Consider the following 16,550-nt stretch of genomic DNA (forward strand, 5'->3'; position numbering starts at 1 on the left):
ATAGGGAACCATTCTAGAACTGTTGGGACATGCGCAGACACAAGCACAGCTGGAGGAGATTGTCAAGGAAGTAGACGTTGATGGTGAGTTGTTGTATAGGGATTTCATTATAGAACTGTTGGGACATGCGCAGACACAAGCACAGCTGGAGGAGATTGTCAAGGAAGTAGATGTTAATGGTGAGTTGTTGTATAGGGATTCCATTCTAGAACTGTTGGGACATGCGCAGACACAAGCACAGCTGGAGGAGGTTGTCAAGGAAGTAGATGTTAATGGTGAGTTGTTGTATAGGGATTCCATTCTAGAACTGTTGGGACATGCGCAGACACAAGCACAGCTGGAGGAGATTGTCAAGGAAGTAGATGTTAATGGTGAGTTGTTGTACCTCAGGGTTGAAGTAGTATAGGTCTGGAGCTGTCAGGTGGTAAACCGTTACTAATTTAATCGGGATTTCAGAATGCTCAGATAAGTGTAGGAAGTGTAGGGCTCTTCACGACAGAAGCACAAGGCATATTGGAATTTGAGTCGGTAGATGCACACGAGCTATGGGATGCACAACTAGACTTCTGTATTGAGTATTCGTATCTGAATGGATAAAGTGCTTGCCTTGAAATCTGATGCTTGCTGGTTCAATCACTAGGGATCAATTCAGGTCCCAGATGCCAATTTTCACTGGGCGGCAAATTAATTATACTATTCAATGAAATGTCAACGTTAGAGTTATAATAGAAGGTTAGAACAGTTTCTTAAAAAAATCTTAAAATGTCAATGGAGCAAAAGCACACCAAAACTAACTAAATCGAGAAATTAGTTGGCCTGGTTCACTACTAATAGTACGTTAGTGAGAAAAAATAACCCTAAAAATAACATAAAACAACAGTTTAAATTGCGCAAAACTAAGAGTTTCGCAATAAACTCGTACAACTCGTACAAATATAATTACTAAATATGTCATATTATTGGTATAACCCATGCTTGTGGCTTTGTTAGTGCTGGGAGGGAATGGCGCAGAACGTACTTATTTTTTTAGTCTGTTTCAATTTAAAAAAGGAATTCTGCACATCTTCAGAAAAATATCTTTCTGACAGTAGCCTATACGTAAGTTTTCCCTGCGATACACACGAGCTGAGAGAAAAAAGGTTTTAATGAAACATTCTTGTCAATTACATAGGATAATATAAGCATATAGAGAATATCAAAATATAGACCAAAATATTGATATCAGCCATGTTGTAACTATTTCTAATTTTTTGTTGATTTTTTCCCTTTAAACATGTAAATAATATCTCCAATTGTGATTTTGCCAATTGCCTTTAAGTTCTGTTTCATAAGCAGGAGACACAAAAGTGGAAACTATAATGTTATAAGTTAGTACTCATTGAGCCAGACAACTCAGAAACTAGGGTTGATTCGACTATTCACGTACAAGTATATTTATTTTGTACAGCCTTGTGTCGACTGGTTTGATTCCCAACAACAAAAGAGTTTTTAATTTGCAGTTCATACGAGATGCCAACACTTTTCAGTGATTGTCCATGACCATATACGTACGATACTATCGAGAACGTTTTAGCACGAGGAAACTTAATCGCTTGTTGCTAAGGAGAGAAGCTTGTGGGTTGAGCCAACCGATATCCTTGATCAGCCAAAATACAAAACCCAATGTTCTGAGGACGTAAGGTTATTGGCTTGAAACTCAGTCAACGCTGATTTACTTTCTGATAAATAGTATGTTTGGGTGTGACAATTAGTGTTGAGGTTGGGGAGTAGGCTTACTGCAATGTTAAGGCACATTCAACTGAGCAGTATGTAGAAATAAGACCCTCACAATTCACTCGAGTTGAAGCGAATACAGAGAAGCTGTGTGACTGGTTACTTCGTCACCCTCCATTCCCTAATACCGATGTTATAATGTTCGCAGTGTAATTGTTGGAGGAAAACTGTCAACTGTCATAAGGCTAGAGATATTGGCAAGGAAGCGATGTTGAGAGTTTTATGAGAAAAATATGAATAAGTCAGATACAAAAGGAAGAATAAAGTAGTATCTCTTTCTTTTGAAGTTAATACTGTGAATGTTGGCAATATAAAGGTCACTATTGGCCCCCTCACACTGTTTCACAGGCTATGCGTTCTGAAGCAGTCGGATGAAGAATTAAAGCACTTCTTCACACATGGATTTTCACCATTACCCATGTCTCAATTGAATGAAAAACTAAATTATAGTTCACATATCCAAACGTCTCAAGTTAGTCATACAAGTCAATCTTTAACTGATACCCCACAGGACGAGTCCATGTCCAAAAGTACAAGGATCATTTAATAATAACAGAAGCCGTCGCCCTCAGTGTTCTCCAACCGGCCCCTGCGACGATACAATTAAATAAATACCGTTCGTCACAGGCCTGTGTTCTATCCACGAGAACAATTTATTGTAACAATGTACTTGTGTGTTTATATAGATAGATATGATAGATTTGTTTCCATTTTAACAATTTTTGTTATAAAACAATCTGTTGATGAAATTAAATAAATTTGTTTATTTCTTAATATGGTTCTTTAATAAAATTTGACCAAATTGAATAGCTTAAAACTTAAAATTCAAGCATTTATGGACGATTTTATGAACCTCGAAGAGGCATATCTCTCAATGTGTTAGGCCTATAATCACCATTCGGGTCTTAAATTGTGAGTAATTTAATTTAGTTTTTAAGTAATAATGGTTGTTTTAATGAAAAATAATGAGAAAGTTATGCATCAGGGTTAACGTTAGCTAAACTTTAAAAAAGTTCAAAATTTTGTTATTTTAGCTGTTGTTTGCTGAGTTATATCTTGAAAACTATTAGGCCTGTAATAACCATTTTTGGTCTTAAATGATAGGTAATTTAATGTACTTTGAAAATGATTATGGTTGTTCTTTATGAAAAAGTGATGTTTCAGGGTCACAATTGGATAAACGTAAAAATAGTAAGAAATTCCGCCGATTTTAAAGCTTTTTAGTGGTGATCCGGAAGGTCGCCGAGGTCAAAAATTTGGATTTAGCATCTCGGTACTATTACAAACAATATAAAAAAAAGAAACCTACTACCCCATTTCATGCAAGGTAAAATGCGTTAGATTACTGGATTATGTATAATGTGATTACCATACATAAATATATATTACATTTTCATATTGTCCGCTGTTCTACTTAAATTTTTTGCGAATTATCGTTCACAAAGTTTTAGAATGAGATAAATAATTAAATATTAAATAATTAACAACCGTTGTTAATTAATTAAATACGTAATTTGGTTAATTAATTTTTATTTTGGTTGGAGTTATTAAATAACAAAGAGTAAGCAAGTTATATAACATACTAAAAAATAACGGAACAATATAGGAAAGATAATACATGTAGGCTATTTTAACGTTTTCCATACGTCAGTCTAAATTACATAATAGGACTATGAAAGGAACTTGACATTTAACTCCCACAGTAAAGTGTGGAATAGTTCACTGTTGAATAGTGATCAGCGCTAAATAAATAACTGAAGTAAGTAAATAACTGAATTCTGTTGAATACTCGTATACATTTCAACTAAAATGACAACCAATCATTAAAAAAATTACAACTTACTGTCGGTCACTTTTTATTCGTCAACAGTACCGTTATCAAATTATGTTTTACAGTATCAAAAGAACAAATGGAATTTCGAAAGTAATATAAATCATCATATCTCCCGTGATCACGGAATGATATTGAGCGTCTCTTGCAGAATGCTGGGCCAGAAGCATTACCATTGTCTTCAGCTGTAATGGCTAAATCCTCGAACAATCCGACATTTTCGCTGTTCCGTCCATATGGTCCCGATCGAAACAAAAACGAAGGAAACAATGATATAATTTTGACGGTAGTGCACTCTGTGAGTAACCCAATCAACAATGTTTTTTAAAAAAATAAAAAAAAACTAGCTACCGTGTTAAATTAATTAAAGGCTCAATATTTTTGACCAAGTTTGATATAGGCTTTTGATATAGGGTCTTGCAAAATACAAAAGGAAAAACGCTTTAGGTCACTTAAAAGTTTTAAACGTAACACATGAAACAATTTTACTACCAAAAGGGCCTTTGTGGGAGGGGCGTGACAGTGTAATTTAAGAAGAAAGAGAGGCAGTCTTTAGCTAAATTATTTACATCTGCGCCTAACAATAGGCAATTTACGTAATTCGTTCTTCACTCAACTTAATGGCTGTTCCGGAATAACTACAACGAAAATTCATTTATTTAATCCAATGTGGAACACCTTTCGTTAAAATTGAATCAGCTGAGTCTTAATAATATCTTTAGAGATAAAACAGTGGCAAAATTTGACTTGTCTAGTACATATAAACTAAGTTAGATTTAGCAGTTCAAAGTCACAGGTCACGATAGGTTAAAAAAAATGAATTTTTACTAAAACATGTCCATATACATAATCAAAATGCAACTAATCATTATAATTTTTTTAAATATTGAATATTGTGATTTAATCCATACCTTAAAATAACCTTGAGTGACAAGTTCAGAATAACATGAATAAATAAATAAAAAATAAAAAATCGCATACTGTTTTAATGTTTTGTTTAATTTTGAAAACAACACAAATTATTGAACTATTTCATTTTCATGATTTTTGTGCTCTACATTTTTGTATTTCGGTCGGATTGTGAATAATTGAAATTTCAGTTCTTGAGAAACATTTACTATTAAATTGGAATTAACTACAAGTTGACAGTGGATTATCTCTATATTCTATTGTTATATTTATATTATAAATGGAATAATACATCAAACTTTTTCAATCAGGATCGGGAGAGTTGGAGTTTGAAGAGTTCTGTATCCTGGCATCCAAATTCCTGACAGAAGAAGAAGAAGATGTAAATGCTGAACTTCTGAACTCAGAACTCAAAGAGGCGTTTCGATTCTACGACAGAGAGGGTAAATACATGGTACATACTTATAAGCATTTTTTATTAAACCAAAACAATTTTATTTTTTCCCTCTATAGACAGTATAAAAAGAAGAAAGTATTATTTTTGACACAATTTTCGAGTTCGAGTTTTGGGTGGATATATCCGTTTTGAGTCTCCCAGAGCCCAACAAGTGGTTTTCATGTGTGTGTATGTGTACTGAACTACAAACCACACCTGTAGTCCGAATTTAATAAAATTTGATATGTGGGTACTATAAATAGTATCTCTAAAGAGTTTGTTTTCATTTTATTTCTCAATGGTGATTTTCCCACGTAACAACATAAAATATCGGTAAAATTATTATGAAAAGCGGTCAAAACTATTTTGTTTAAAATTTAATGTTATAGAACTTTTATATTTAAATAAAATACTATATTACAACACGCATTGTAAAAGTTGGGCTCAAAATTTATACTCCCCCTAAAATGTCGTAGTTACTCCAACCGCTTACCACTGGTTAGTTGGTTGACACGCCAAATAATTGGGGAAAGTACAAGTGAAGTTGCTGATACCGTTTATTAAAAAAAAATTAAATAATCTAAATGGTACTTACACAATTAGTAACCCTTGGTATCACAAAACAAATAGGCCTTTGACCTGCCGATCAACAATTATAATACCCTTACCACAGCAAACCTGAAGACTGAGCGAATTTCCATTTACCTGTCTGAATTTCTACTAAAATATTCTATTAAGATTGTCAGATTTATTTCTTATTTTAGTAACATTAATTTTAGTGAATACTCTAGGTTTGCTCGCTACAGGGAAGGTATTGCGGTGTGTTTTTTATTGAAAGTTAATAGCTTTGTCTGAATAAACCAAATTGCCAAATTTGTTTGACATATATCTATAAACAAGCAAACTACGACGGTTTATTTATTCTCCATAAGAATAGTATAAGAATTTTAAATTTACACCGTTGGGCATACAACAATCCTTGAGTATAGAGAATTATTTATTTTTTAAGCTCTACAAAATGGTTTGAAATGAAATTAGTACAGGCGCTAGGTGCAGTTGAGTATGCATGAAAAGAGTCAGAGAATTTGACTTATGATTTTGTTAATGGGGGCCTAGGAGAGTGTTAAAACCCATGTCGTTGCCTCCGGGATGGTCAACAACTTAGGGGTGGGGGGTGCAAAGTTGCGAAAAACGTCAATCGGCAAACCGCTTTTAACTCCCTTGTTATTGAACGTGAGTAAGAGATTCATTTAAATTGACTTTTGATTTAGGTAATGGGGGCCTAGGTGAGTGTAAAATCCCATGCCGTCGCCTCCGGAGATGGTCGACAACTTAGGGGTGGGGGCGCAAAGTTGCAAACAACGTCAATCAGCAAACCACTTTTAACTCCCTTGTTATTGAACGTGAGTAAAATATTAATTTAAATTGACTTTTGATTTTAGTAATGGGGGCTTAGGCGAGTGTAAAACCCATATCGTCGCCTCCAGGGGTTAAAGTTTCAAGTCTCTATCACGTTTCTAAATGGTTAAGAAACTAACACCGAAGTAAGTCACTTTGAGGCTTATTCCCCATAAGAGTTTTAGGTGTCAGCAATTTTGGTTTTAGGTTGGGTAAAAATTTGTAAATGGGACTTTTGGGAATTTCACCGTTAATCTAGAATCCCATACTACATGGGAAACTGTTATAGCCTCGTAACAGTGTTAGAATCTTTCAAATTTTGAGATTAATCTTACATTTAAGGGCAAAGGAAATAAGTTACAAAAAAAAACATGTAATTATCAAAATTTAAAGTAAACTAAGGGGAGTATAAAGCATTAATAATAATAAAAAAAAATATTAGTTAGGAAAAGTAGTGATAACCATTAAAATATTGAACAAAATTTGCCAATTTTTGAAAGTGGGGTGTTTATTTAGGTTAAAGGGGTGTGATTTTCGAAAAACGATAAGTTAGGTTTTGTGGAAAATTTAATTCATGTCCATGAAAATGCATTAAAATCTTTTCTAGCTCTTACAGTTTTAGAGCTATAGCCGTTTAAAAAACTTTGTTTTTTTTTCGTTTTAGGTGTCAGCAATTTTGGTTTTTGGTTGGGTAAAAATTTGTAAATGGGACTTTTGGGAATTTCACCGTTAATCTAGAATCCCATACTACAATACTACCAAATTTAAAGTATCTTGCACGTTTCTAAACGAATCAGATGAGCATACCAAAGTCTTTAAATCTCATAGTTATTCTCCATAAGAATAACATGGGGCTCGTAAAAGTGGTAAAAACCTATCAAATGTTGACTTTAAACTTAGGTTTTGGGGGTCAAGGAGTAAAGTTACGAAAAAAATCATGTAATGAGTAGAATTTAAAGTAAACAAAGCTAAATACAAAGCAATAAAAATGTTTCCACAAAAAAGATTCTTAGGTAAAAAAAATAGCAAAATTCATAATATATCTGAATGAAATTTACTAAATTTTGAAAGTATGGCATTTTTTTAGGTGAAGGATTGCGATTTTCAAAAAAACGTTTACCAGTGTTTTGTACTCGTATAATATTTCTTCCTGACCATGAAAAGTGTTTAAAATCTTTTCTAGCTCTAACCGTTTTAGAGCTATAGCCGTTTAAAAAACGTGTTTTTTTTTTCGTTTTAGGTGTCAGCCGTTTTGGATTTTTGAGGAGGTTAAAACTTGAAAATGGGACTTTTGCAAATTTCACCGTTAATTTAAGACCACATACTACAATACTACGAAATTCCAAGTCTCTAACACTTTTCTAAACGGTTCAGATGACCACACGCAGTCGACCACTTTTAATGCTATTCCCCATAAGAATGACATTGAGGGGAAATTCGAGATTTCGGGGGAGGGGGGTTATTAAAATATGAAAATATCACTTTTCTGAATTTCTCTGGGGTTTTGGGCCCAAGACCAAGAACCGTGCCAAATTTCAACTCCCTAGCACCTCTAGAAGTGCTCAAACATTTGAATACCTGAGTCAGTTACATTATGCGAGTGTATAGTATATGCACATGCAAATTTGTGCCCCAACCCCTCCCTAACTTGTCGACCACCCCTGGAGGCGACGACATGGGTTTTTACACTCACCTAGGCCCCCATTACCAAAATCTAAAGTCAATATAAATGAATCTTTTACTCACGTTCAATAACAAGGGAGTTAAAACCGGTTTGCCGATTGACTTTTTTCGCAACTTTGCGCCCCCACCCCTAAGTTGTCGACCACCCTTGGAGGCGACGACATGGGTTTTTACACTCTCCTAGGCCCCCATTACCAAAATCAAAAGTCAAATTCTCTGAGTCTTTTCATGCATACTCAACTGCACCTTGCGCCTGTACTATAGTCCGATTATGCTGGTTCGCAGACTCGTTCAAAGCGGAAAACACACATTTGTTAAATACAAATTTAATTAAAATCGTATAACTTTTGCTCGAGTTATCACACTATCGGACACACACACACACAAATATATATATATATATACAGTAATAGCTTATTCGCAATATGGGAAATTCGCTAAAATGATATAATCACCTGTCGTGCTTGGTGCTCTAAGGACCAGAGCGTTAAGTCGGATACTACTTTGGATATTGTGCTATTTTAGTTGCAGATATATACTAAATTCATTTAGACAATGATTTGAAATTCCAAATCACGTTGAAGCCAACGGTGTTTATAAATATCACATAGAGCTAACATGAAGTTTATATTCAAACTAATATCTTTGACTATCAATACAACTAGACATTCCATCCCCATGTTAAATTTGTAGCCAGATCTTTTATCAAAATCGTCGTAGTTGACGTGAGCCACCTACAGATTGCGCTGATCTAAATTACTAAATTCAATTTACTAAAAGTCAATAAAATTTAAAAAAATAAATCACAATGAAATAAAAATGTGCAAACTTCTCTATTTTTTTTGTTTTTGACCCAATTACATAAATTTTTAATATACAAATAAATCCTGCACATAGGCTCGATAACCTTTCTTTTGGACAACCCGCGTGTAATTCGGTCCAGCAGTATGATCAGGTTAGCTGTCATAAGTTTTGCAAAAGTTTTTAAATAAAGATTGGCTACAGCTGGTCCATATGGAGGTCTACTTCAGTATCCAACAGTCAATGAATGCTAATATATCATGAAGATATCAACCAACCAATTTGTCTAGATCGAACGTAGCTTAATTATAAATCCAGTCAACAACTTACTTGACTGATGTGCATTGGAGGATTCTAAGTATATAAAAGCACAGCAGAAAGTGTCAAAGAATATCATAATTAACTTAGTGATCAATAATATCAAGTTTTTGAGGTGTCCAAGTTACTAACGGCATCTCCCTGATTCTCCTGTCCAGGAAATGGCTACATCACGACAGAGGACTTCAAAGAGATCCTAAGGGAACTAGACCCAGACATCCCTGAGAAGGAACTGATTGGCATGGTCAACGAAATCGACATTGACGACTCTGGAACTGTTGACTTTGAAGGTAATAAATCACCAGAATATAATACATTACAGCATTCTCTCCAAAGATTAATCTGTTTTGAGAAATTATATTTATTTATTAGAAACCATTACAATTCCTTGAAAAATTTAACCCAATGTGAGAAACAAAATTATATTTCAAAATTAAATTAAAATAATATAGTAATGGAAATTTCCTTACAAAATAATTTGAGCCTCTGATGGCTAATATAACAAAGCTATGTCTTAGTAACGGTAATTTTTGTACATAAAATATATTTTATCAACTTACTTCAGATCAAACACAGTCCCACTCACCCCTTGTAAAACCTACAAGTCCAACATTCATATGTTGTGCCACTTCTGCATCAGATCGAACAGCCTGGGAGTGGGTTTCATCTTACCACAACAAAATCTTAAATTTCTTTAAAAAGGAGGGCACCACCTAGTTGTTACAAAAGTAAGCAAAATCAGACAAACATTAAATAAAATGTTTAAAAATATTTTTTATGTTTAATTCAATGTTTATATGTTAATCCAATATTTAAAAGTGTTGATCCAAACAAAATTTCACAACTAGCCAACTGACACTAATTTACTGCAATGGACATGGACTTAAGTAATTTAATAATAACTGCTGAAAATATACATTAGAAACACAATTTCAATTATCCAAACCATATACAAAAGAGTGAAAATGAAATTTTCCTATCCGTGGTTTGAGTGCATGGGTTGGATGTGGAGCACTGTACACACACAGGTTGATGATTTAATGTCAACTCCAACTTCCAGAGAGGTAAGTCCAACACAAGGACACGCAGGACCGAACCAAAATCTCAACAGTCTAGCACCTAAGACCACACCCAGGCCACAGGCACTCTCTAACACACGAGTCCAAAAGTTATGTGCAAAACCTACACACATTCAGGTACTCATAACTAATAATTTTATAGGTCATGTTTCTAGTTAAATTTATTTGTATTTCACTATGTCCCAAACACGAGCATCCAACAGCTCTTCACTAAATTAAACCTCATCCATACGAATTGCTGTTCACAAATCTTAATCCAACACGTCAAATTTACATCTTATAACAAGAGTTGAAGAGTCAGATATGTTCAACTGATTTCAAGAGCCTTGGAATTTAATCAAGAAATTAAATTACTAGGACCAATAATATAATATTTAGTATTTATATAGTTTTTTTATATATTTTATAATTTAACAAACATTTGTGAGGGCTCGAATCGCTTATATCTAGATCCTAATAAATAAAATAAAATTATTTTACAGATATAAATTTTGTGGGTTAGTTTACCGTTTTGTCTACCTCAAAATGCACTGGTATGATTGGGCTGATATATTATAATAAGGATAATTTTCGTTAATAATATTTTGAATGTAACTTTATACAAAACTGTCAATAATAAAATTCACTTGAACATTTTCAGAATGTGCCAACTCCTAAAATAAATTGCTTCTAGCGTGGGTGTTTGTAAACATGAGTATTTGTAAAAAACTAGCTATGTTCAGCATTTAAATAAAACAACAGCTATCCTACAGGAACATAGTTTTTTGAAAATGTATATTTACAGCATAATAAAACATAACCATTAACACTTTTAAATAAAAAGATAAATTGAAAGGTTGTTAGCGATCGGCAACAGCTTTAATTTTTAATCACCAATGAACAATTCCAAGGGGATCCAGGCTTCAGAACATACATTTTTTTTATTTTTTATGTTTATCATTTTTTAAAGATATTTATTATATCGAATGGGCCTAAAAACTGTAATTTTATTTGTTGTAGCCACTCTATGTACCACAGTACCATTTTATGTATTTTTATGTATCATAACGTAACACATTTTTATTTTTGATATAACTCATAAAATAGTTGATCAATTTTGTTCAACTAGGTGTCTTTTTGTAGCTATGTACACTTACTGAAATCCTGGGTATTACTTTGTTTGTAGGATGATTAGTTTTTATTTTATAAAAGTTGAAAAACAAAAAAAAAATTTCTTAGACTATATTTCAAATATAAAAAATTATATTTTTTTAACTATTTGACTTATATTAATAATTATACCCAAAAAGTTTGTAAATACTATCAAGAACATCTGGTAAAAATTTCAACATGATAGGACAAAAATTAGCTGAGATATATCAACTTTTCTGTTACAAAACACTAAAAACCACAACTTTCGGGGAATCGCGATCGAAGTCCTGGAAAAAACTAAGACGCGCTCATGTAGTATCTGGGGAAAATATATTTTTTGTTATGAAAAACGTGTAGGATACCTATAAAACTTATATTTTCTTGTACATAAATAACCAAATAACAATAAAATACTATAAAAAAAGAAGTGAATTTTGGCCATTTTTTCACTTTCTGAAGCCTGGATCCCCTCAAATATTCCAAAGCCTCCTACATTGCATGTCTGGCCTAGGTTTGCTGGACACCGTCTTCAAGCTCTGCTGACTCCAAAATGGCTAATGTTCAACTTAAATCACATCAATGCACAGAATTGTCTTTGTAGCTTCTAGTGATTTCCTCACTGTTTCTTCATCATGCACAACTCCAGTCTAGTTTGCAAGTTTGCTATTTCAATGGGGAAGGGACACACAAACTCAGTCCTAAATGTAGCTGAAAATGTGATCTATGGATTTTCTTGAGTGTCTGCAGAGCTCTTGTTGTGAAACCATGTTGAAGTGTAACAGTTGTGGTGTTCCTTATGGAAGGAGCTCTGAAATTTCCACAAAAATGTTATTGTGATCAATGCCAGGCGTAATTTTAGGAAATTGAGGCAAAATGGATGCATTAAGTTGGGTAACATATTCTTAAATGTGGTCCTATGTAGGAGTTTAGTTTATAATCTATTGTTTTATAAAATAATGTTAAGCAGTCGATGTTAAATTTAGTACTTTAAGATGTGAAGTATTCTTCATAGCTCAGCATAGATAAAAGTTAGAAGAAACGAATGAACCCTAGAGAACAGGTTAATGATTTTTATATTATGTCTTTTTGTCCTAACAAAACATTTACAGAATTTTGGTTATTTCTTGAGTTTTTTTATGGGTTTGTTTTACTAAAAGGCCGGCTTGCGTGTGGCCCGGGTCTCATAATAAGACAAGTGAACAAAGAGAGTACAGTACCACGAAACACCCCCCACTGTGTGAACATCAAGAGATGTTACTCTTAGTATTGTGTCCGTTACTTCGGTTACTTAATGAAAATGCAGTTAAGAAAAAAATTTGAAACTAACTTAAGAATCCAAATACAGGGTGATTCTAAATTACAATTTTGAAACTCTATAAATGAAAAACTACCCAACCTATCATCACAGGGTGAGAATAAATTAAAAGACAAGATTCTAAAGTTTTTTTTGAGACCACTTTAGTAAACATACACAAAATTAGCCTCTAAGACATTTTTAGATTTTAACTACGATTTTCAATTAACCTCTCTGAATCACAAAACTTCTTACTCTATGTTGAATTGTCAAAAGTTTTAAGTTATACCACTAGGGGTCAATTAGTTCTATAATTTACCGCTCAGTTATTGTTGTTCACCAAGCTGTGAGGTTTCAATTGATTCTCATCCCGTGATGATAGGTTGTATGGTTATTCATTTATAGAGTTTAAAATGTGTAGTAATAATTTAGAATCACCCTGTATAATGAAAACGTGACCCCTGCTAAAATTATATCAAGGCCATTAAAACAAATATAAATATTCATAGTGGCTACTAATGTTTAGTAAGATGAAACACGAAAACTGTTTGCTTATCTTTAAAAACCTTCCAATTTTTCTTTTTATTTGAAAGTGTTACCGGTAACGATTATGTTTTATTATGCTTTAAATATACATTTTCAAAAAGCCATGTTTCTGTAATAAATCTGTTGTTTTTAATTTAGGTGTTCACATAATAGGGCTGCTGACATATTAAATTATTGTAGTAAATAAGTACAACTGAGCACCCTGAATATTATATTTTTAAATGAAGTAAAAATATAACTTCTTTTAAAAATATAATATTCAGGGAGCTCAGTTGCACTTATTTACTACAATAATTTAATCTGATGTTTTATTTAGACTAGAGGACGTCCAGTGACCTCGAAAATTAGACCAAAAATATGTTATGTACAGACTTCTCTGTTTTCACCCCAGGCTGTAAATAAACCATAAGATTGGAATTTCTTCCATTTCTTTTTATTTTCTGTATATATTTCGTTGTTATTTCGTCACCAGAGTGGCAACCTATAAGGCCCATGTTAGTTTTATAAAATTTTAAATTTATTTTTTGCACTTTTTTTAGCATATTTTAATTTATAAAAGGATTCTGCACGTCTACAGGAAAATATCTTTCCAACAATATGCGTAAATTTCCCTGCAATGCACACAAGCTGAGAAAAAATATTTTTAAGAAATCTGCTTGCCTATTAATATATAGATGCTGAACATAGCCACATTTTTACAAACACTCATTTTGGCAGACTCACGCTAAAAGCAATTTATTTTATTAGTTCACATTTAGAAAATATTCAAGTGAATTTTATTATTAATAGTCTTGTACATAGTTTGATTCAAATTCTCTTCTGTTACTTCTTTTAACGATAATTTTACTCTTATTTAAAGTGCCCAATAATATAAGTGAATCTCGAGTTCGACAGAACAATAAACTTACCTAGCAAATTTATACCTGTAAAACAATTAGATTTATTTTCTTAACAACTGGATATAAACGTGTCGATGCCTCACACATGTTTGTTTAAATTATTTAAATAGTATATTTTTTATTACGATATTATAAATTACCACTTATTCTAGTAGTTAATTATTTTAAATTATACTTGTAGGCAAGTACACCTCTACATGCTACATCCTTTGTACCTGCTCTTCCATTAGAGGATTGACCCACCCTACAATCATATTACACCTAATGTCACTCAAACTTGTTCATCCAGAGTGGTATTTAATTACTGCTCCTCCTACAACAGTATTTCTGTTGTTCCATTTGTTTGATTGCGACAACAAAAAACATTATTTGCACAGTGCACATTGGTTCTTCTTCCTTACAATGTTATTTATTTATTTCAGTAGTGATTTTCGAATGACTACTTAAAAATTAATATTATAAGCTTGATGAAGACTGAATTCTAATTCATATAATAAGTAAATTAGAGTTAAAATTGGACAAATTAAAGTCGTAAAAAACAATAGCTATTCCGAACTTATATTATCCCTCCAATATAGTTTTTTCCAAGGCTACAATAAACTAAACACCAAAAGAAAACATATTGTTTAAAATGGACGATATCAGTATTGGTTTAGTTACAAAAACAGTGTTTTTTAAAGTTAGAACACACAATTACAGTTGAATGCATTTTAGTTTGTTTTATGGGTGTTTGTGAACTCTCTCGAAAAAATTCATAGGACTGTTCCTTGGGTTAATACAAGAAGATTTTACATTATAAACATGGGTCGCTGGAGCCTCGATTTCCGGCTGTCCGTCTGTATGTGATTTTCACAAATGAATCCATAACTTTTGAATTCCTTAAGTGATTAACTTGAAACTTGGTACGTAAGTAGTGACAAGTAAGACTAATCTTTGCACAAAGTATCAGAAAAAAATCATTTTTTGTCAGTTCGTGTATGTATTTCATGATAGCACAGAAATATTGGTCCATGACTGAAGTTTAAACAATGTTAATGTATTGTGTTGTGTTCGTTTGATGAAGTTGGACAGCATTTTATGTGGTTATTTCTTTTTATTTAAAAGATAAAATTTTTCAAATGCATATTCTATTTCTGCGTTTTTTGTTGTTTCAGAGTTTCAAAAAGCTCTTCGTTAACCAACGTAGGACGGTGATGTTTGGGAAACAAGAGATTTTATACTTATTAATATAAGTGTGAGTATTTTTACGATATTAATGATAGAATAAGGTAAATTTAAAATAACTTATACAGACCATAAATAAGGTTTATTGTCTGTCACAAATCCACCTTATAATCAGTAAATTCGCATTTTTTTGTATTTAAAAAATGAAATAAAATACCTTAAAATGATTTGTCAATTCTAAGCCTATTGGGTCTTGCCGACAAGTTTTGGAAACTTAGCAAGGCCAAGCCAATGTAATCTTACGTATTGATATATCTGGATCATAATTTTGAATTTTATCAAAAAACTTAGAATAATAATATCGTTAGTTAATAAATACTTTGCTTGAATTTTATCGTTGACTGTGATTTTATTATAAAGATACACGATGTAATGATGTTTTTAAAACATTTGAATGGTTTATTTCATCACTATTGACAAGTAATAAAATATTCCAGACAATTACTGCCTTGATACTTCTGAATCATCGTGTAAGGTTTACTATTTGTTAATGCATTCGTAGAATTTCATTTATTTGTTCTTGAACTGTGTTTTTGTGTTTTCTAAGAACATGTTGCCATGTCTGATTTCAGAAAATGTATTATAGGAAGTTTTCTCCATCAAAGTTATTTTAATTTTATGGAAGCAGCAGAGTAACACTTAGGACCAGTTGAATTTTGCCTTAACTTGCAATACAATTTTTTTTTTGTTATAAAGCTAAAAATTGTTTTTCAGGTACATTAAGAGCACCATGATGAAAGATATTTGTTAACATGCTACCGACTTTGCGCCGAAGTCATATACAATATTTCAAGACATCTGAAAAGAAAACAACTTGTGATTTATAAATATATATATATTTTTGTTCCATAATCTGTGTTTGTCTGTGTGTGTATTCATATTTCTTAGAGTAGATGGAACCGGTTTTGAACGAAAGTCGAGAACACTTCAAGAACTCTAAATTGAATGGTATTATATTTACGTAAGTATCAATTAAGCACAGCAAAAACTAAAAACAAAAATAATAAAACTACTCCCACCACAGCATAACTGCAGACTAAGCGAATTTCCATTTACCTGATTTGACTTTTACTTACATAAATTTATTTGAATAACATTAGTTTCATTAGGCAGGCGCCAAGGTTGCTGCTGCAGGGAGGTTAATAAAGTGTGCTTTTAGTAGCATAAATAATCTTGTCGAGTTTTAACAAAATATGTCCATAAGCAAGCAAAATATAACACTTTACTT

At 32.5% G+C, this 16,550-nt stretch overlaps 1 protein-coding gene across 1 annotated transcript; it reads left to right on the forward strand.

Moving 5' to 3' along the window:
• Positions 1 to 4: 4 nt before the first annotated feature.
• On the forward strand, positions 5 to 16,174 carry LOC128995104 (troponin C, isoallergen Bla g 6.0201-like; the record flags this gene model as incomplete). The annotated part of the gene is made up of 5 exons (XM_054420010.1): positions 5 to 83; positions 4,825 to 4,956; positions 9,308 to 9,439; positions 15,253 to 15,332; positions 16,037 to 16,174. Coding segments are annotated over 4 exons (366 nt in total), but the record flags the coding sequence as incomplete, so codon positions are not given.
• Positions 16,175 to 16,550: the final 376 nt, after the last annotated feature.

The sequence above is a fragment of the Macrosteles quadrilineatus genome, unplaced genomic scaffold, assembly GCF_028750875.1.
Source record: "Macrosteles quadrilineatus isolate MER2022 unplaced genomic scaffold, UCM_ALF_1.0 Scaffold_1__1_contigs__length_201487025, whole genome shotgun sequence".
Taxonomy (NCBI): Eukaryota; Metazoa; Arthropoda; class Insecta; order Hemiptera; family Cicadellidae; genus Macrosteles; species Macrosteles quadrilineatus.